Source organism: Equus quagga, chromosome 21, assembly GCF_021613505.1.
Source record: "Equus quagga isolate Etosha38 chromosome 21, UCLA_HA_Equagga_1.0, whole genome shotgun sequence".
In the NCBI taxonomy this organism is placed as follows: domain Eukaryota; kingdom Metazoa; phylum Chordata; class Mammalia; order Perissodactyla; family Equidae; genus Equus; species Equus quagga.
Genome location: NC_060287.1, coordinates 32,025,537 through 32,047,636, shown reverse-complemented (window position 1 = coordinate 32,047,636; position 22,100 = coordinate 32,025,537). Strand labels below are relative to the sequence as shown.

The following is a 22,100-nucleotide window of genomic DNA, read 5'->3' as shown; positions in this document are numbered from 1 at the left end:
ATAACACCGATCCCAAAGAGCTTGTTAAGATGGCAGAGAAGAAGTGGACCAGCTGCACATTAGAGAAGCATCACTGCCAATCAGGCAGGTGGAAGGCGGCTGGACATTTCTGCTCCACAAACAGCAGCCACCAGGCAGCGAAGGGAGCGACTCTCGGCCATGTATACAGAGGGATGAAAACAGCATCAACTCAGAGAAAATGAGAGCTCTGCCAACGCATCTGTGTAAAGCACAATCAGCAGATTAACCTTATCTTTTATGCTTCCTTTTCACAAAAACAAAAGATTCTGAGAGAACTTTCTTCACGATAAGCCCCACGTGTACCTTATTTACAGCATAAGAACACCGAATGCTTTTTGTAGATGATGGCAAGTTTGTTGCCACAATTCATGGAGCAGAAAATGGGGCAGCGGCTGAAGCCTGGTGGCCAAAGAAGAGACAAGACCGGATGCCTGTCCTCCACCTTCTAGTTCGGTATCATCCGCTCCCTTGCCCTTCAAGTATATTGTCCCTCAGACGATACTAAATACTAAATTACCAGACAGCAAATGAAACGACTCTGAGATTGAGCAAAAGCCTGCCACTCATGTCGTTCTAGAAACTCTGACCTTGAGCCCAAGCGAGCAGTAACCTTCTGCCTGGCTCACCAAGTGCACGGCCTTGATATAAAACAGCCGTCTCCAAATGCTGGGTTACACCTGCTTCTGTGAATAGTTCCCCAAGTTACACAGCAGGCTCCCAATACGTTTATACAACTCACTTCATTTTTTCAGACGAAATCATGACTTTTCAGACTTTTCCACACTAAGAGGAAAATGTTCTAGAGCCATCGCCGGTTGAGTGAGACAGAGTGGAAGGGAGTGGAGAGAGGGGAGGTCTGCACGATGCACAGGAACCTTAGGCAGCACCTGAAGGGCAAGCTTGGAGGGACAAAGGCTTCATGCTCTGACTTTGGCTGAGAGCAGCTAGAGCTGCCCACGCCACGAAGTCGAAGTTCACCTGCGTTAATGAGTGAGCATCTTGGTACGGTATGTCTGAGTGCAATCAGAGAAGCAGCAGTGCCCTGACGAAGAGAGCTCAGGGTCTGGGGTCAAAAAGACCGAGTTTCGATCTCAACTCCAGGATGGCCTCGGGCAAATGACTTACTCTTGCTCAACCGCAGTCTCTCCATCTGCAAAATGGGTATACTAAGAAAACCCTCCTCAGGGTTGTCGGAAGCATGGCCCGTAGGGAAACGCACATTAAATGATCTATGCACAAATCACACCTAGCTGAATTAGAAAAAGAAGAACAAAGCCCAAAGTCAGCAGAAGGAGAGAAATAATAAAAATCAGAGAAGAAATAAATGCCATTGAAACAAAAAAGGCAGTAGAAAGGATGAATGAAACAAAGAGCTGGTTCTGTGAGAAGATAAACAAAATTGACAAACCTCTAGCCAGATTTACAAAGAAAAAAAGAGAGACAGCTCACATAAATAAAATTAGAAATGAAAGAGGAGAGATAACAACAGATACCATAGAAATACAAAGAATTACAAGAGAATACTACGAAAAGCTACATGCCAACAAAATGGACAATCTAGAGGAAATGGGTAAGTTCTTAGCCTCTTACAAACTCCCAAAGATGAATCAAGAAGAAATAGAGAATCTGAATAGAACAATCACAAGAGATTGAAACAGTAATCAAAAGCATCCCAAAGAATAAAAGCCATGACCAGATGGCTTCCCTGGGGAATCCTACCAAATTTTCAGAGAGGATTTAATACCTACCCTTCTCAAGCTATTCCAAAAAGTCTAGGAAGATAGAACTCTTCCTAACACATTCTACAAGGTAAACATCACTCTGATACCAAAGCCTGACAAGGACAACACAAAAAAGGAAAACTACAGGCCAATATTGCTGATGAACATAGATGCAAAACTCCTCAACAAAATTTTGCAAACCGAATACAGAAATACATCAAAAAAAGATCATACATCATGATCAAATGGGATTTATACCAGGGACACAGGGATGGTTCAACATCTGCAGATCAATCAATGTGATACACCACATCAACAAAGTGAGGAATAAAAACCAGTGATCATGGGACAAGATACAACAGAGAAAGCATTTGACAAGATCCAACAGCCATTTGTGATAAAAACTCTTAACAAAATGAGAGTAGAAGGAAATTACCTCAACATAATAAAGGTCATATATGACAAACCCACAGCCAACATCATACTCACTGTGGAAAAACTGAATGCCATCCCTCTGAGAACAGGAACAAGACAAGGATGCCCACTACCACCACTCTTATTCAACATAGTACTGGAGGTTTTGGCCAGAGCAATTAGGCAAGAGAAAGGAATAAAAGGAATCCAAATCGGGAGTGAAGAAGTGAAACTCTCCCTGTTTGCAGCTGACATGATCTTATATATAGAAACCCTAAAGAATGCATCAGAAAGCTATTAGAAATAATTAATAACCACAGTAAAGTTGCACGGTGCAACTTTTTTTGTTGATTTCACAAATTTTTTTACAAAATCAGTTGCATTTCTATACTTTAATAATGAACTTATAGAAAGAGAACTCAAGAATACAATTCCATTTACAATCACAACAAAAAGAATAAAATATCTGGGAATAAATTTAACCAAGGAGATGAAGGACTCACACAATGAAAACTATAAGACATTATTGAAAGAAAAAGATGATGACATAAAGAGATGGAAAGAGATTCCACGCACATGGATTGGAAGAATAAACATAGTTAAAATGTCCATACTGCCCAAAGCAATTTACAGATTCAACGCAATCCCAATCAGAAGCCCAATGACATTCTTCATGGAGTTAGAACAAAGAATCCTAAAATTCACATGGGGCAAGCAAAGACTCTGAATTGCAAAGCAATCTTGAGAAAAAAGAACAAAGCTGGAGGCATCACAATTTCTGACTTCAAAATGTACTACAAAGCCATAGTGATCAAAACAGCATGGTACTAGTACAAAAACAGGTACACAGATCAATGGAACAGAACTGAAAGCCCGGAAATAAAACCATACATCTATAGACAGCTAATCTTCGACAAAAGTGCCAAGAACATACAATGGAGGAAAAAAGAGTCTCTTCAATAAATGGTGCTGGGAAATCTGGACAGCCACTTGCAAGAGAATGAAAGCAGATCATTATCTCACACTATGCAAAAAAATAAACTAAAAAAATGGATCAAAGACTTGAAGATAAGTCCTGAAACCATAAAACTCCTGGAAGATAATATACGTAGTACACACTTTGACATTGAACTTAAAAGAGTCTTTTCGAATACCATGTCTTCTCAGATGAGGGAAACAAAAGAAAAAATAAACAAGAGGGACTTCATCAGACTAAAGAGCTTTTGTAATGCAAGAGAAACTAGGATCAAAACAAAAAGACAACGCACCAATTGGGACAAAATATTTGCAAATCATGTATCTGACAAGGGGTTAATCTCCATAATATATAAGGAACTCACACAACTGAACAACAAAAAAACAAACAGACTGATCAAAAAATAGGCAGACGATGTGAACATTTTTCCAAAGAAGGTATACAGATGGCCAATAAGCACATGGAAAGATGTTCAACATCAATAATTATCAGGGAAATGCAAATCTAAACTACGCTAAAATACCACCTTATACCTGTTAAAATGGCTATAATCACTAAAACTAAAAATAACAAATGTTGGAGAGGGTGTGGAGAAAAGGGAACCCTCACACACTGCTGGTGGGAATGCAAACTGGTGCAACCACTATGGAAAACAGCATGGGGATTCCTCCAAAAACTAAAAACAGAACTACCATATGACCCAGCTATCCCACTACTGGGGATCTACCCAAAGAACTTGAAATCAACAATTCAAAGAGACTTATGCACCCCTATGTTCACTGCAGCTCTATTCACAATAGCCAAGATGTGGAAGCAACCCAAGTGCCCATCGACTGATGACTGGATAAAGAAGATGTGGTATATATATACAATGGAATACTACTCAGCCACAAAAAACACAAATTCATCCCATTTGCAACAACATGGATGGACCTGGAGGGTACTATGCTAAGTGAAATACGGCAGACTGAGAAAGACAAACACCATAGGATTTCACTCATATGTGGAATATAAACAAACACATGGACAAAGAAAACAGTTCAGTGGTTACCAGGGGAAGGAGGTGGGGGGGGGGGTGGGCACAGGGGGTGAAGGGGAGCACTGATGTGGTGTCAAGAAATAATGTACAACTGAAATCTCAAAATGGTGTAAATTTTTATGCACTCAATAAAAAAAAATCAAAACCAAAAATGTATGCAAATCACTTTGCACAAAATAATTGCTCAAAAGATGTCATCCCTTATTATTAACAACAGTGAAAATGCACCAGGACCTCAGTGTCCCTTCCATCTAACTTGACCAGAAGCCCTTCTTTTTCCTTTCTACCCCCAGAGCCTAGCACCATCCATGCCCCACATGTTCCACACCTGTCTCTGAATGAACAGATGGAGGGTCTCCATCCTGAGGCCAGAGGGAGACAGAACTTCACTAAAGCCCTTGGCTCTTGCTCTCCGCCAACAGCAACCAGGCGGTGGGCACATCTGGGCACTCAGATGATGTCATCAAGGTTGAAATTCCACGGAGAAGATGGGACTTTCTTCCCCATTATGGTGTTCAAGTGATTAGATGTGAAGATTGTTCGGTCGATGGATGTTGGAGCAAATTCTTTTTTTTTAAAGCACGGGTCTCAAATGATGCTCATAGGACCACAGTGTGTAAGGGGAACCCTCCAGGGATCAGAGTCTAGTTCAGCCCCTTTCACTTGAGAGAGGCAAAGACTGCAGCCCAAATGGCAGAAGTGGCTTGCCTGGGGTCACAAGGCAAAAAGACGGAGGAGGGTCTCCTATTTACTTAAAAATAAAATCAAAGCTCGTTTGAAGTGTGACATTTGATTGAAGAAACGTTCTTACAAAGTCAGCCCTGTGTGTATGCTGCAGGCACATACGCAGACATGCCCAATAGAAGCTCAAAGGTATTTTCCTAACAAAAACATTCAAGTTATCATGTAAGACTTTTAAGTGGTGCCTGGATATGATAACTAAACCACATAATACATCGACCAAAGTACTTCAAGATTCTGAAATTCCAAAGATTAAATTATATTCAAAATAATGCGCTGACTGTATCTCACCATGTTTTAATCGCCTCAAATCAGAGAATCCGTATTTGGCATATGATGTGTAATGGCATTTCCAACGTTACCTATTTCCGGCTTGTCAAGCAGACTGACGAGGATGCGGAACGGCTTCAGGTAGGCATGATGGCGGTCCTCTGCGTCCCCATCGGAGAACTTCTGGTGCAGTATCTCAGCCAGACCCTATTTTTTTTTAAAGCCACATATTAGAATATTGTACATAGCAAAGTATGACGTCATTGGTTGTTCTAATGGTTAAATACTCTGGGGCAGAAAGAGAACCAGTCTCACAGCATGAAACAAGCATGCTGGAATTCTCCCAACCATGTACCGGGGAATAAGTCCAAGGTCGACTCTGAGGTCCTGTACAGAAATCCACTAAGAACCGTGGTCAGGAATACTCTGTGGGGTCTGCTGCCCAGAAACGCTCCTTTACCTCAACCAAAAGATCCTTGGAGTATTTTTCAAAAAAATACAAGGACGGGTCTTCGTAAGAATTTGAGATTTCAGATTCTGGCACAACAGTATTTCCTTTAATATCTGAACCTAGAAAAGAACAAGCACCATGAGCTGTAAAGAGAGCTATACTTTTAAAGTACATCATACTGTGCAAAGGTCGCATGCTCCGATATTTGTCAAAATAGGATTCCTCCAACAGAAACCCAAAATCAGATCCAGCAAGACCAAGCCACATTTTCTCTTCGGACAGTGGTGTGCTACGGATCAGACAGGCAGAATTCCATCTCAACGGGCATCAGTTTAGCTTGTCCCAAGAATTCAGCCTAATTGTCAAGTACGATTACAAGGATCTGAGGGAATGAGGATCATTTTGTTGTTGTTGTTCTTATTTTATTATTTCTAAAGACTGGCACCTGAGCTAACATCTAGTGCCAGTCTTCTCTTTTTCCTTCTCTTTCTTCTCCCCAAAGGCCCCCCCAGAATATAGGTGCATATTCTAGTTGTAGGTGTTTGTGGTTGTGCTTTGTGGGGTGCCACCTCAGCGTGGCCTGATGAGCGGTGCCATGTCCGTGCCCAGGATCGGAACCAGCGAAACCCTGGGGCAACAAAGCGGAGCATGCGAACTTAACCAGTCAGCCACGGGGCCGGCCCCCAGGAATGAGGATCATTTTTAGAAACCAGTGTTTATTTGTTTGCCACTATGTGAAATCAAGGTATTCTCATCTCTAAGCCCTCATTGTGAGCCCTGGATAAGTCTGTGAGGTCCTCAGGGCAAGAAACAGCATCCTGACAGCACAAGTAGATAGTCTGGACTCCTGGGGTTGTAGTTAAGTGAGTTGGAGCTGGTAGTGAACTTGGTTCTCTCTGTACACAACAAGTCAAGCCACAAAGGAGGTAGCTGTGCATTTAACAAAATCATCCTTTTGATAAAAATGCTTAAGGAGCCTGTAAATATTCTTGAAATCCTTCATAAGTTCCCATGCAATGACTTTTGAAAGTTTTATAATGAGGGAGGGGGGGAAAAGAAAAGGCTAAGAGGAATTTCTGACTTTGGTGTGGAAGATCTATATGCTGAGGGTTAAAAAAAGCCATGAAGCAGAGGATTTTTAGGACAGTGAAAACACTCCATGATACTGTAATGGTGGACACATGTCATCATACTTTTGTCCAAACCCACAGAATGCACAATACGAAGAGTGAAGGGTAATGTAAACTGGACTGCGGGTGATGATGACGTGTCTGTGTAGATTCATCAACTGTGACCAACGTGCCACTCCAGTGAGGGATGCAGACGATGGGAAAGGCTGTGCGTGTGGGAGAAGAGGGGGTAGATGGGAACTCTTTGTGCCTTTGCTGTGAACCTAAAACTGCTCTAAAAAAATGCTGTCTTGGGGGCTGGCCCTGTGGCTGAGTACTTAAGTTCATCCACTCCACTTCAGTGGCCAGGGGTTCACTGGTTCGGATCCTGGGCATGGACCTAGACACTGCTCATCAAGCCATGTCGTGGTGGCATCCCACATAGAAGAACTAGAATGACTTACACCTAGGACATACAACTAGATACTGGGGCTTTGGGGAGAAAACAAAAGAGGAAGATTGACAGTAGATATTAGCTCAGAGCTAGTCATCTTCACCAAAAAAAAAAAAAAAAGAAAGAAAGAAAGAAAGAAAAGAAAAAATGCTGTGGAGTCCTTTCCCAATTGCTTTGTGTATCATCTTTTCTTAGGTACATGAATACGGCAATTGATAAAATTCAGGAGGTGCTGTCCTTTAAGCCTTGCGATTCCCTGGACTGTGAACCTGTGAAGCCTTCCAACAGTAGTCAAGGGCTCTTTACCTACAAGTTTACAGGCTGTCCACAAAAACACACACCCGTAGAAACACAAGCCTGGGGTTCTCATGCTCTCCCAAACTTACCCAAGTACCTGGCAAAGCACGTCAATGCCACCAATAGTCCCATCCACAGAAAACTTTCTACCCAGATTCCATGTTGGTGGGTTTTTCCTTCATGCTCTCACCCCATGAGACTCCACAGCAATAGGCTTCCACCTGAATAACGTTTAGCTAAATTTTTTATAGGATTTTAAGCTTCTTAGAATGGAATTCAGTTAGCATTTTTTAAATCTCATTTATCATTTCCCTGTTTTTTAATGTAATAGCTGCAAAATAACCAAATCTGCAGTGTAGGCAGTAGAATTCACTGCCATATTCAGTCGGTGTGCTATCTTTCCACACTTCAGGATTCAGAAACCTATAACCAAGATCGAAACTTATCCCAAAAATCAGCACTAAAAGGTTTCATGTTAACTTTGACTTTCTGTTGCTGTGAACTACTCGGTACCTAGTAACCACGCATACAGCCTCCTGTTCAGAGACATATCTCTTCTCAGCAGAGTCTGGGTGGCAGCGGACAGGATGTGCACGATGTCGGATCTGGGCAAGGGGATGGCTCTCTCACTGGAGTCCTAGGACAGGGAGAGAGGAAACTTTACTGCAAGAAGATGATTAAGTAAATTATTGGCTTTCTGACACGCGGCCCTTCCTTACCAGTCTACAGAGCTCTATCTTAAAAAGGCTGCTCTCCAAAGGGGTTGGTGCTTCAGATGCCGCCCATGAAAAGAAGCTATTTAATTTTTGCCACATACACGCCATCCTCACAAAAATGAACAAGGACCCTTAATTGGCTGAAAGAAAATGGTGATCACCAAGTGGGTGGTCTCCTTTCAACATAAAATGCCTGAGATCTATCGCGCCTACCCCACATCCTTGGGAAATACCAGTGACTTCCCCAGAGGAACACGATCAACTTACCAGACAGGTATAAAATGGGAAGAAGAAGAGAACAATTTCCAGATTATTTCTTTGCACCAGAACATTTGAATCCAACAGTGACGCGCACAAAGACTTTACCTGTAAATGATAAACGGCATGAACACTCCATCCCTAAGACGATGAACATCATTTGCAGGCTTCTCTTTATGGTCATAAAAATGAAAGTAACTTTTCCTGGGAATCTTGAAACCACCATCTTAAATCATGTGGAACGAACAATAAGGTATAAGTGTGGGAAACTTGGGTTCTTGTTCCAGACCCTGGGGGCTGTGTGATGGGGAAAATGGTCAGCTGCAGCCGTCACTTGTCCCATGTGAGAGCTGGAGGGGTCTGGACCACATGATCAAATTCTATGATCCCAGAAAGGCATGTCTTTAGGTTCCAATAAGGACTTTCAGCTAACCTAAAACTCCAAAGACATTTAATCAAATGGATTCCAGACCAATTCAATATGTATTTCGAGAATCTTTTCTGAGTACAGAAGGTATAATACAGATGCATAATAGATAAGAGCTATAAGACAAATGCTAATAAAACGCTATGAGAATTCAGAAGAGGAGAGGGAGAGATCTTTCAACTGAAAACGACGAAGCTTTGTGAGAGAGCTGAGCTTGAAGGACAGGAAGGATATACGCTGAGACCTGTACAGACGGAACAGGCAGTAAGTGCAAGAGGAGGAGGGAACAGCTGGAGCAAAGAGGCAGCTCCACAGAAGAACAAGGCCAGGCGGGGCAGTCAGTTCTGGGAGCGTAGCGGGCCTGAAGGGGAGAGCAAGGTATTTGTTGGGTTGGGAACAGAGTGTTAGAATACTCTTGGGTTTGGACTTTATCTGTTGGCAACAGGAAACCAGGTATTTTTCAAGCATAGAACAGATATGAGCCAAGCTATGCTTTGGAAAAGCAAATCTCTTAGTAATCGAAGAGGACTGGGTGGGTAGAGGATGGGATGGGAAGAAACCAGTTGGAAAATTATGTTACAGTCCAGGAGCAAGACAAAAAAAGCGCAAGCTGGGCAGTAAAAATGGAGAGAAGGAGACGAAAGTGGTACTGACGGGGCAGGAAAGAAGGGACCTATTTATGCGGGTCTCCTATGTCCTGAATATGTGCAAGGTGTTTTTCATCAGTGTTTTCACATAGTCCTCAGAGACCCCTGTGAGGAAGGTCTGTTGTCCCCACTTTGCAAAGAGAGACGAATTCAGAGGGTTAACTAATTCACACCAAGTTGCTGACGTTCTTACTGAGGAATTCAATTTTGAACATTTTAACGTCAAAGCGTGGGTACACCACTAGGTGGCGATAGACAGCAGGCCATTAAACAGCAAGAGTTAAGCTTGGGGAGAAGAGACACAGGTCTGGAAAATTCTCATTTTTCAAGGTCATGAGAAAGGATGTCATTGCCAGGGAAGAGAGCTGCCCTTGAAGGATCTGAGGATGGACACCTGGGGAACCCCGACAATCTAGGTTTGAGAGCAGCCAGAGGAGAAGATGACAGCAGGAGAAGAGCTGGACCAAGACAGCAGCCCGAGGAGGAGCGAGCGTCACGTGTGGGCAGTGGTCAGCGCGACACAGGGCAGGGGGAGAAAACAAGCCTGTAGCTGAAGCAGCAGACTGTGCGAGGCCCTCTGGAGGGCCGTTTGCAGCTAACCGTACTGGTGAAGCTTTGCGGAGCCTCCAGAAGGGCCCTTCTTGGGTGTGAACACTTATTTGCATATATAAATCGTGAAGCATATGTTAAAAACAAACACCACTACCCTGGATTTCACCGTGTGCAGTGACGCCTCTCCTTGTGCTCAGCAGCAGGGGACATACACTCTGACTCTGGAATGCCTCCCTTTTCCACTGCTCCCTGAGGGCTCTTTGCAGCCCCAGGGACAACCTGTGCGAGAGGAAGCCACACATGCATGCCCCCCCGCCTCCCGTGAAGAGCAAGGCACCCACCGTGAGCTGGTAATCCGTGCCCAGCATGTACTTCTGCTCCCTGCCGGGCGAGTCCCTGCTGATGTGGCCCACCACAAAGAGCGAGGCAGGAAGGCGGATGGACGGGCTCACCAGGACGCTCCCCCAAAGGGCAGAGTAAAACACCTCTTTGCCAACCACCAAGGACAGCCTCAGGAGCAGAGTGTCTGTTCTGTGGACAAGAGATTACAGACTTCAAGGGTGCATTCCGCACATCCACGGCTCGCTGTTCAATGTTCCATCAACACTTCACGGACAGCCACAGCTCATTCTCCCCTGGCTGTGGAAACACCACCTTCCTCATCACTTCGAGCTGCTGCCATCTCTTGCCCTTCTGTGTTTGTCCACCTGTCAGCTGTCACTGAAACTGAATTTGCTAAAACAAACATGTCACTGAGAGGCACACCTTCTTGGCCAACAGGAAGCATCTGACTGGTTGTGTCACTGGCGCACAGATGTCCATCTCACCTCTGGCCTCACCACGGATGCCGCAGTACTTGCAGGAGGCAGTTCCACCGCCAAAAAGGGGATGAGCAGACCAGTCATTTTATATCACAGCATAAGGAGTCATTAATGTGTCAAAAAAATAGAGGTTGACGTGACTGAGTGGAGACTTGAATAATGATAAAGATACCCGAGCACAGCCAAAAACGTGCCATGTGACATTTGACTTCAGAAACACTGGGGACAAAATTTGCCGGGGCTTCCCACTCTACTGCAAATTCCATAAAGCCCGGAACGGTGTTTCCTGTCACTCTGCCCACAGCACCCCCATAAGCTGACTCCCACTCCGGGAAGCTTTCCTGCTGATGCCTGACATTTATTTGCCTCTTATCTTTATCTAGGTCTCCTATGTCACGTCAGCAACTTCGCACATGTCCTTTAAGAGGAGCGGCACCATCAGCGGGTCCAGGCTTATGTCTGCACTCAGACTGACCCAGGCCAGGCCCATCTCTGCTCGGTGGTGAACCTACAGCTGACGAGGGCACCTTCCCTGTCAAAGGCGAAAATGAAGCTTGCAGGCCGGGTGATGATATCTGCCAGCAAAGCAGCAGAGGCAAATGCCCAGGAAGGAATTTCACCTAGGGGGTGATCTAACCTACAGTCTGAAAGAATTCCACTCCTCACATGCTTCCTACTTGCAAAGACAGAAAAAAGTTACAGAAGGACTGGTTCAGTGTGGTGCAGTGGTCTACCCAGGTTTCTGGGGTCAGCCCTCTGGTGTCTAAATCCTACATCTGCTTCCCGGCTGTGGTCCCTAGCACAAGCGTAACCCCGAGCATGTTCCTTTCAGCTATGGGATGGGGAAAAGAGGTGGAGGTGTTGTGAGAACGACGTGAGAGCCTCGTGTAAAAACTCAGCACGAGATAGAGAACAGGTGCTCAGGCCACACCGCCTCCCACTACTACTAGGTCTGCTGTTTCCTGCTGTGTCCTCAGTGCCCAGATGAGCATCTGACACACAGCAGGCACTCGAAAAAACTCAGATGAATGCCACTCTTTCCCTTTTATTATAGTAATAAAATAATCAGTTCCGTGTATATGAAAACATTTAATACAAAAAATATCTACTGGAGCTGGCCCGGTGGCATAGTGGTTAAGTTCACAAGCTCTGTTTCAGCAGATAGGGGTTCACAGGTTCAGATCCTGGGCACAGATCTGCACGCTGCTCATGACGCCATGCTGTGGCAGCATCCCACATACAAAATAGAGGAAGACTAGCACAGATGTTAGCTCAGGGACAATCTTCCTCAAACAGAAAGAGGAAGACTGGCAACAGATGTTAGCTCAGGGCCAATCTTCTTCACCAAAAAAAATAAATAAATAAAAGAGAAAAATATCTACTACTTTTTCATATTTAAAAATGAATTTTGTTCTCCTCAAAATGACTCTGAACCTTTTGTCTCATGAAACACTTGTAGCAAATGATGCATGGTATCATATTTTCAGAAAAAACAAAAATGAAGAGGCATGAGTGACAGCCAAACGTTTAGGAAAAGTATACAGAATGGTTCAGTGGCTGAAGATATCGATTGGTCTGCTAGCAAGGCTGAGCAAACAGAAGAGCTCATCTGTGCCCAGTTCTGAGAACAAGGCAGCGAAGGCCCTAATTTGGGGCAGAAGCACCACTCAGCAGCTGAGTTACAGTGAGTCAGGCAGATGGGGAGATGGGTCACTGTGGCCCCTGGCAGACAGGATGGTCCTGAGCTAGGAAGAGAGTCCTACAGAAACAGACGAACTTAGGAGGCGCTGGAGCACTCCTCTCTCCAGGATCCCTCTCACAAGAAGACCGACGCTCAGGTCAAACCCACCGCAAACACTACAAGGCACACACTGATCTCACGTCCCCCTAGAATGGTGTATTCCCAAAGTACGTTCCATGGAACACCGGCCAGTTCAGCTGTTTCACAGAGGAGGGGTTCCACTGTCACAAAGCCAGGGAAATGCCAAGTACACTGTCCCTTCTTCAATACTCAGAGTACACTGGCTAGTTTTCTTTAGTAAAGAAATGCAGCTTTCAGACTTATTTTATTCTTAAAAAAAAACCCCAGATATTAGAATTTTAAATTATGCCACAGTTCAGAAAATGGCAATTATGACAGGACTTTGCAATGGAGAGCAAAGTAAAGAGCAAGACAACTGGGGTTAAAAGTGACATAAACAAGAACTACTCATACCATCTTAGTTGTGAAATTCCAAAACTAGCGTGCAGTTTAGAGCCCCAAATACTAAGCTTTTCCCTTCAAGACCAACTGACAACCAAGAGAAATCAAACCAGCCCCAAACCCCTACTCTTCCCATCCTTCCTCTTTCACCCTGGCTGCTGCTCTCCTCTGGCTCCTGCAACGCAGGATCATTCAAATGACACTGTCACTCTCTTCTTCACTCAACAGAAAGCAAGTGAGCGACATGGGGCCACTCGCCATAAACCCCAAGCATTTCACAACTTTGCTGAATGGACAGTCACGGAAAGCTGAGCTGTCACAAGACCGAACAGCTTGGGGTGTGATCATCTGCAGAAAGCAGAGCAGTATCAACAGCACCCTGCACCATCAGAGCTCAGATACATGCCCCCAAAGGGGTAAAAAATCCTAGGACCAGTGGAGCCCATCATCATGGTGCTTGGAATCAACCAAAAAGAAATGTTAGTAAATATTTTTCTACTACTATTTAAATCCGAGTTTCTCAACTGCGACGCTGCTGACACTTGGGGCTGGATCAGGCTTTGCTGTGGGGGTAAGCATGTGCATTGCGGGATGCTAAGCAGCACCCCTGGCCTCCACCCACTGGATGCCAGTAGTACCCTCCCAACTCCAGTTGTGACAACCAAAAACGTCTCCAGATATTGCCAAAAGTCCCCTAGGGGACAAAAATATCCCAAAGTTGAGAACCAGTGATTTAAACGATTATCTGGCGAGCTAGTTCCTGCTTGCTGACAAACCACTGAGGGCATTCACATCTCCTCCACCTCCTTAGAAGAGAAGCTAGTATCTTCCTCCTCTAACCTCATTTTCTCAGTACAGCGAAACACAGCTAGCTACTGATTTCACGGGCACTTTCAAAAAGGAGTTCTGGCCAGGAGTAATCTGTAGGCATCAAAGGGTTAGAAAGCCAGGGTGGATAACAGGTCCTAACGCCGGCCAAAAGTCCCATTCCTCACGGTTCAATAAAAAGCACAAACCAGGGACTCTCTCCGCCTACACGAAACTTGTGAGTCACTCCGCCTTCATCAGCCCAACCGAGCACACCCCTTAGCATTTCTACCAACGTGGACAACAGGACGCCACCGCACCCTCCTTTCCTGTCTCTGCACAGGATTTGCAGGGGCTGTTTGACTCAATTCCTGAGGGTTTTGGGGGACGAAATAGTTGCCAGACTCTCTCAAACTCACATGGATACAGCAACAAAAAAATCTTCTGCAGTCGCCTCAATGACTGTGCCCACACACACCCGCTTAGAGATCCTACTCCGTCCCCTCGACCAGCCTCTACCCTGGAAAGCTGGTAACTAACAACTCATGATAACTAATAACTCTGGGTGCTGCAGACAGTGGACCTGGTTTTCTGCCACAGCTACATCTTCTCAGTGATTCATGCAGCTTTACTCAGCTCTTGGTTCAATGTCAAGAAATCACAATGTTAGGGAAAAAACACCCATGTTGAGCAACGTTAACAACTGTTCAAATGAACCCTCATTTATCAACTAAGAGAACATAAACACCAAAACTATTTATGTGCTTCTAGTGTGATTCACTCTCACAGATCTAAAAAAGTGTAACACACTTTGGGAAATGATGTGTTAGTCTGTCAGATGATGGAAGAACATTTTACACAAACATACACATACACACAGACACACACACATCTGTTAGGAGAACATGAATGGACTAGAACTTCTAGAAAGAGCCTGGGACTAGCAGTTAAGAGACAGAATCTGGTAAAGGTCCTCTTGCTGACCCCTATGTAACCTTGACCTTTCATTAACCTACACACCTACTGGGCCTCACCATGTGCCAGCCACAGGGCATGGTGCCAGGCTTGAAATGGCAACGAGACAGACTCTGCCTCCTAGGGAAGTGGATCCTAGTAGCTCAATCCATCGCAAAGATAGATTCCCCCTTGGGAAATGGAAAGCCACCACGCAGTCTATGTGAAAGCTTGAAATGGCTGAAGTGGAAATTTTTGGTTAGGTTTGCCAGACCCCAGTAAAGACGTTCATGCAGTGCACCTCTGGTCACTAGCCACAACCCCTCAAACCATTCTGATTATTTGGTTTCCTTGAGTTTAGGGGAGCACTCCAAGTAGCCCTTGGATTGATTCCTTGCTTCCACCCCACCCCCTACCCCCTCTAGTCACAGCCAACACAACAGCAGAGGCGGTGCGGCTGAGGCCTCTGGCGTGGGGAAAATCTGAGGAGTGTGTTGTGTAATCAAATGGAAACTTTTGCAAGCACAAAGGTTTCCAAACCTCCCAGTCAGGCTGCACATGGGCTCTGAAAACGGGTCCTATTAACAGAGGTTAATCACTGTGGCATCACTCAGAGTGATCAACACACTGGAAGAGGGTTCTCACACTCTAATGCTCCAGGAATACACGGCACTCTGTACTCACTAGTCTCATGGATATATGCCTTCTGCTCCCACGCAGTGACCAAAGCAGCCCGCATCACCTTTTACGCATGGGAGCCTGAGAAATTTCCCCAAGGTGCTGCTGAAATTTGTCAAGCTACTCTGCTTAGCATCACCTTTTGAGCCTGAGGAAAGAGCCAATGAAACCTCACTTCGCTTTTTCACTTAGAAGCAGCCCACTGTAACGGCACAGAGAAGGACTTCAGAATCTGACAAACGTGGGGCAGAATCCCATCTCTGCAACCGGCTGACTGTGTGAACCTGGGAAACTTTCTCGCCTTCTGACTCTTCCCTGCAAAGGGAGGTAACTCCCAAGGAAACACAGTACTCTGTCCAGCAGAGAGCCCCCAGAAAAATGTAAAACATCAAGCCCACTTCTGCACGTTTCCCTCTTCCTATGTCTCTGTACTTCTTCCCGTTTCTTATAAAGCAGTGAAATGAAACACAAGCCGCTTGTCCGCCGGCCTGGATGCGGCACAGCCGTCTGCACTGGCGGGAGCAGACCCACCTGTCGTAGATCTCCGAGCCCTCCTCGAGGCCGGGCAGCAGGCCCACGATGAAGGCCTGGAGACTGGGCAGGAGCAGCTTCTGCAGCGGGAGAAAGTACTTCTCATACAGGCCAAGCAGCACGGGCCTCACCGACATGGCTGCGTTCGCCAGAAGAGGAAACAACCCACAGCTTTGGGAAAGGAAAAAGAGAGGAGGGATAAGTGAGACGCCTCATCAGAAGTTCCAAATCATGAGCCAGCTGAAGCGGGTTTCCAAAGCAGCCAGGCCGCCATTTAAACTGGTGGAGGAGATGCTCACTTGTCGTGGGATTGTCGCACATACTGTTAGCAAAGAGCAGGCACCTGGGCAGAATGGACATTACGCTCCTAGCTACAACAGACTTGAAGGAGAGTCTGGGGGGATGCACTCCAGAGGGTGAGCCCTGGTTAACCTCCTGGTGATGGCTTTATGACGAATGGCTGCACACCCCTCCATATTCTGCTTGTATCATTTTTTAATCTTGTGAACTGAAACAGGGATTACTTGGGTAATAAAAAAGTAGTACCGTGGGGAAGCTGTTGTACCTGTACAGGAACAAATCCTTGGCCAGCCATTTGGTCCCCACAATCTTGAAGACAATCTCATAGGTTTCGAGGGCTTTTAAGTGCACACCGCTGGGCAAAGCAGGATGCAGGCACTGGGCTAATCTCTTGCTGATAACGAGCCGTCTTGGCAACAAGGAATACCTCAGGTTACTCTGAAGAGCCTGGAAAACAAGAGGAAAAACACAAGAGGAAGAAGGTGGTGACATTTACAATGGAGAGTAAATGTGCCGAGGCCAGGAAGACACGAGCAGGCCCCAGCGTGGCTCTAAGAGATGAGACGTAACAGGACAGGAGGGCAGAGGGACGGCCTGGGAGGGCCCGGGGGGCCATGAGCCAGGCTCCAGGGACACAGCTGCTGGGCAAGCCTCCAGCAATGCCGGAGATGAGGCAGGCTCCAGAGTCAAGAGCAAAAGAAATTCTGTCTCCCTTCAAAGTGACTCTGACACCATCAGGCCAGCTTCTCAGCCACACATGGGAATCCGTGTACAGGTGAGAGCTGTGTGCTCCTGTCTTGGGAGGCCTCCAGTCTACACGTGAGACCAAGCATAACACAGACTATCTCTGGGGGAGGCAACCTTCTGTCCCTGAGAAGACCTTTGCCTGTGTGCCGTGAAAGCCCCTGGATTTTTCCCCAGGGAGAGGAAGATGTCTGAATTATTCCATCATGCTCCCAGTGCAGCTTCCCAGTCAGGTAGCTGAGTGTGGGGGTCACTCAGAAGAGACTGGGGGGGGAACACTTCTGGGCCATGACGCCCGGCATCTTCACCAGTTGGTGATCCTGCCAGGAGGGACCCATGTTCTACAGGAGAAACATACCACCCTATTGGGATGGAGCAATGGTACTCCTGAGCTAGGCCTCCTCAATCAGGACACAGGCCTGGTCTGTGCTAAAGCATCCTTGGGTATTTGCTGAACCTGAGAAATACAGCCCGGAGTGTGAGCAGATCAATGCTGTTTTCCTCGGCATTGAGTGACCATGGGCACAGTGCCGTGGCTGGGTGGGTCCTAATGAATCAATCTGATAATGCAAAGCGACTGTCATTATGGTGAACAACCCACATAACACACACAAATATTGACTGAAAGCTGGCGGGGTAAAGTCCACGATTCTCAAAGAGCCACTGGAAGGCCTCCATCGCTTGACGCCTGCCTGCTTTGCCCGCCCCCTCTGTTCATCTCAGCTTCAAACTTTGTGAGAACGCAGATCCATCTGTGGCTCCTGCCTGCCCCTCACTGCCCCTCTACCTGGACGTCCTCCCCAACCGCCTTGCTAACCTTCTTCACATGAGACTTGGCTCAGCGCCCCCCTGACGAGGCAGAATGGTCCCCCTCCCACACACTGTTACTCCTCCACCCGGTTCCATGGGCACGTCTGTCATCGACCTACAACGTTGTTCTGATGATTATCTGAAGGGTCTGGCTCAGGCGGCGGGCAGCTTGAGGGCAGGGTCTGTCCTCTTCCTCTCTGTTGTTTTTCCCGCTCTGCACTGTGCCTACAACCCAGCAGGCAGCCAGGAAGAACGTCAGGACGTGTGCAATGCCAGCTGCACCATGTGTTAGAACTGCTGGCCCCTGGACCACATGGTCTCGGGGTCATTACAGCTTTCTTTTTATAAATAAAGAAAATGATCTCATCTCTAAAACATACACTGAGGTTAGGGAGGAGGTAAAGGGAAGAGACAGAAAATAATACTTTTTATCAGAAGACTGTGATCTAATTGAACTCTGAAATTCAATAAATCTACACCTTAAAAAAAAACAGGGGCCGGGCCAGTGGCGTGCTGGTTAAGTTCATGCACTGTGCTTCAGCGGCCCGGACTTTGCAGGTTTGGATCCTGGGTGCAGACTTGTGCACCACTCATTAAGCCACGCTGTGGAGGCGTCCCACGTACAAAATAGAGGAAGACCAGCACAGACGTTAGCTCAGGGACAATCTTCCTCACCATTTAAAAAAAGAAACAGATATAATACAACTAGAGGTCATCAAGAAATACTCTAAAACATTATGAAGAGTTTGACATCTTAGAACAAAGGGAAAGCCAACAAAATAATTTTTTAAAATGTGCTGATATCCAACAAACAACTGAGGAGATGACTCGAAACACATGCAGTAGCAGAGGACAGGATGTAGCAGAGGATCAGAACAACCTGAGATGGTTGTGGCAGAGAGGAAAGAAACATGGGAAATGCACAGCAAATGGCACATTTTATCAAAGACATTTTCAAACGTCCACAAAAGCAGGTAGAACAGCAACGTCTCCATCACCCAGCTTCAACACGTATCAACTCCCGGCCGGTCCTGAAGACACAGCTTTTAGAAAACAATGCCTGTGACCCCACTGGCTTACTGATAATGTGGTCACCATGATTTAAGAGGAGGAGAGCTAAATTCTGTCTTCACCCGTTATTTTTGTCAGGACAGAGCTTTTGCTTTTTAAGTCACTACCAAATCTCTTTTTGCTCAGTGTAGTCTAAGGATGTCTGCTATTCAAGGTACAGGAGATGACCACACACCTCCTGTGATGGTCATCGAGGATTCACAAGCATTCGGTTGCCTCGGGTGTGCACGCAGCAGGACCCTGTCTCTGCACTTTTGAACCTGGGCATAGCAATCTGACTCACTCTGGCCAGTGAGGTCAGTGGAATATGTGTCACTTCTTGCACAGGCTTTAGAAGCCAACTCAAAGTGCATCAGGTTGTCTTTTCTTGCCTCTAAGATCACGCAAACATGTGTTGAGCTGAAGCCCCTCCCAGCCTGGCTCCTTGAGAAATTACAGAGAGCCAACACCCCTTGCTGACCTAGGGAGGCGGAACTCGACCATGGTGTAAAAATCACTGAGACCAGGGATTTTTTGTTACCGCTGCACAACCTTCCCTGTACTGACTGATACTCCTCTCCTCATTTAAATGCAATTACAATGAACCACAACTACTCGTTTCAAACGAATGAGGCTGGTTGCTATTTCTTTCTCATTTAAATTTTTTGCCCTACTTAATGTAATTTGAAAAAGACATAGAAAAAGGAACATAACCAAGAACTGAGGCTGTGACCAGTACTTATGGAATGAAGTGTTCACTGTATGCTGCCCATGTTAATCCATGCGAACATGGCACAGCTGAGATAGGGAAGTCAGTGCCTGTTGAGGGATAGATACCCAGTGATGAAGGAAGCTGTCTGATTTGAAAAAGCAGAAGGAACAAAGGATATAAACAGATAGTACTTAGAAAAATGAGAACATGCTCACTCTTCCGATAAGACAACTGCAAATTAAAACTACAATGAAATGCCGTTCTTTTTACCCACCAGGTTGGCAAGCTAGATCAACGCACACAGATTCAGGTGCAGAGCAGAGCCACCCAGAGATCATGAACCAAGTTCACCAAACCCAGAGTCAGGATTCAGCCAAACAGAACTTGCTAGCCTCCTCCTTGAAACAGGGATGACACTGAACTCTTCTGTAGCCTTTTTATCACTAATAATGGGGCTAAAATAGTGTCTGGGTCATGGTGATTGTGTTAACACACTTCCCACAGAGCCTGGCACTTAACAAGTGCTTCAAAATGAGGCTAACCAAGCAAGACTGAGGCTATAATGCCTGGTTTAAGTACGTGAGCTTGGGGGTCAGAGCCTCAAATTCCAGCTCCACCATTTGCTTGTTGGGCTAATTCCTTGACCTCTCTGGCTGCAGTTTCATGGGGATGATGGTGCCTCACAAAGCTTCAGGCATCAAATGAGACACCACATGTAAACAATTTGGCACAGTGCCTGGAAAAGAGTGAGCAATCAACAAACATTACCTCTTATTCTAACGACAAACTGAAAATTAAGCACAAGATTTAGAGACGGGGACAAAATGCATTGCACTTTTAAAAGGATCAATTGAAACTCAGATGTTTACTAATAATGCCCTTTATTGTCACAAAAGCAAACAAGGATACTAGTTAGATGTGTTAACGAGAAAGATTGAGAAATACACGGTATGAGAAGGGAAAAGCTCAAACTGTTGTATATCTGAGGGGGATCAAAGGCAGACTCAAAATCTGGTGAGACTTCCCAGGGACGCTGAGGTCAAAGAGGAAATCTGCTGTAATAAGAGGCAGAAGTGGAGAGCCTGATAGTTCCTTAAGAAGGCGAAGGAAAAGACAAATAGTAATTAACATTTAAGATTAAAAGGGAAAAGAAAGTACTATTTCTTAAATGATATTTAATGGAACATTTCTTTTTTTTTGTATTTTTTTTTATTGAGTTAATGATAGGTTACAATCTTGTGAAATTTCAGTTGTAATGTTTGTCCTTCGTGTTGTAGGTGCACCACTTCACCCTTTGTGCCCACCCCCCACCCCACCTTTCCCCTGGTATCCACTAAACTGTTCTTAGTCCATAATTTTAAATTCCTCATATGAGTGGAGTCATACACAGATTATCCTTCTCTCACTGGCTTATTTCACTTAACATAATTCCCTCAAGGTCCATCCATGTTATGCAAATGGAATGATTTTGTTCTGTTTTGCAGCTGAGTAGTATTCCATTGTATATATGTACCACATCTTCTTTATCCATTCATCTGTTGATGGGCACTTAGGTTGCTTCCATGTCTTGGCTATTGTGAATAATGCTGCAATGAACATTGGGGTGCATAGGACTATTGGGACTGCTGACTTCAAGCTCTTTGGATAAATACCCAGTAGTGGGATGGCTGGATCGTATGGTAGTTCTAGTTTTAATTTTTTGAGGAATCTCCATAATGTTTTCCTAGTGGCTGTGCCAGTTTGCATTCCCACCAGCAGTGTATGAGGGTTCCTTTTTCTCCACAACCTCTCCAACATTTGTTATTATTAGTTTTAGATATCTTTGTCATTCTAATGGGTGTAAGGTGATATCTTAGTATAGTTTTGATTTGCATTTCCCTGATGATCAGCGATGATGAGCATCTTTTCATGTGCCTATTGGCCATCTAACGGATCATTTCTAAGGAAACATTTTGCAAGTTGTAAGACTGGAGATTAGAATGGCCAGGTGAAAATGCTAGGGGATTCGAAGCTCTTTTAGAAACAAAGGATTCCCCTGGACAGAGCCCCTCCTGCCCGAGAGTGGCTTAACACACGCGGGACATGGGGTTGTGGACCCTATTTGAAACCACCTTCTGGGCGAGCAGCACTCAGCAGCTATCTCAGAAACATGCTTGAAGGGGAACTTAACCCAGTTCTTATTTTTTTTCTTTTTATTTGATGTGCACATCTCCTGGGCTTCTTCCCCTTTTTTTTCTTTAAAGATTGGCACGTGAGCTAACATCTGTTGCCAATCTTCCTTTTTTTTTTTTTCCTTCTTCTCCCCAAAGCCCCCCAGTACATAGTTGTATATTCTAGTTGTAGGTCCTTCTGGTTGTGGCATGTGGGACACCGCCTCAGCATGGCTTGATGAGGGGT

The 22,100-nt window shown here is 45.3% G+C and overlaps 1 protein-coding gene across 1 annotated transcript in view; it reads right to left on the bottom strand.

Annotated features, from left to right (window-relative positions):
* The window catches only part of LOC124231298 (protein dopey-2), a 98,065-nt gene that overhangs the window by 51,359 nt on the left and 24,606 nt on the right, over positions 1-22,100 (bottom strand). Inside the window, exons 3-9 of the mRNA XM_046648009.1 lie at positions 16,653-16,834; positions 16,088-16,258; positions 10,435-10,624; positions 8,477-8,575; positions 8,007-8,130; positions 5,643-5,752; positions 5,275-5,389 (exon numbers count right to left, since the gene is read on the bottom strand). Coding sequence (XP_046503965.1) covers positions 5,275-5,389; positions 5,643-5,752; positions 8,007-8,130; positions 8,477-8,575; positions 10,435-10,624; positions 16,088-16,258; positions 16,653-16,834 — 991 coding nt within the window. The remainder of the gene's footprint in view (positions 1-5,274; positions 5,390-5,642; positions 5,753-8,006; positions 8,131-8,476; positions 8,576-10,434; positions 10,625-16,087; positions 16,259-16,652; positions 16,835-22,100) is intronic.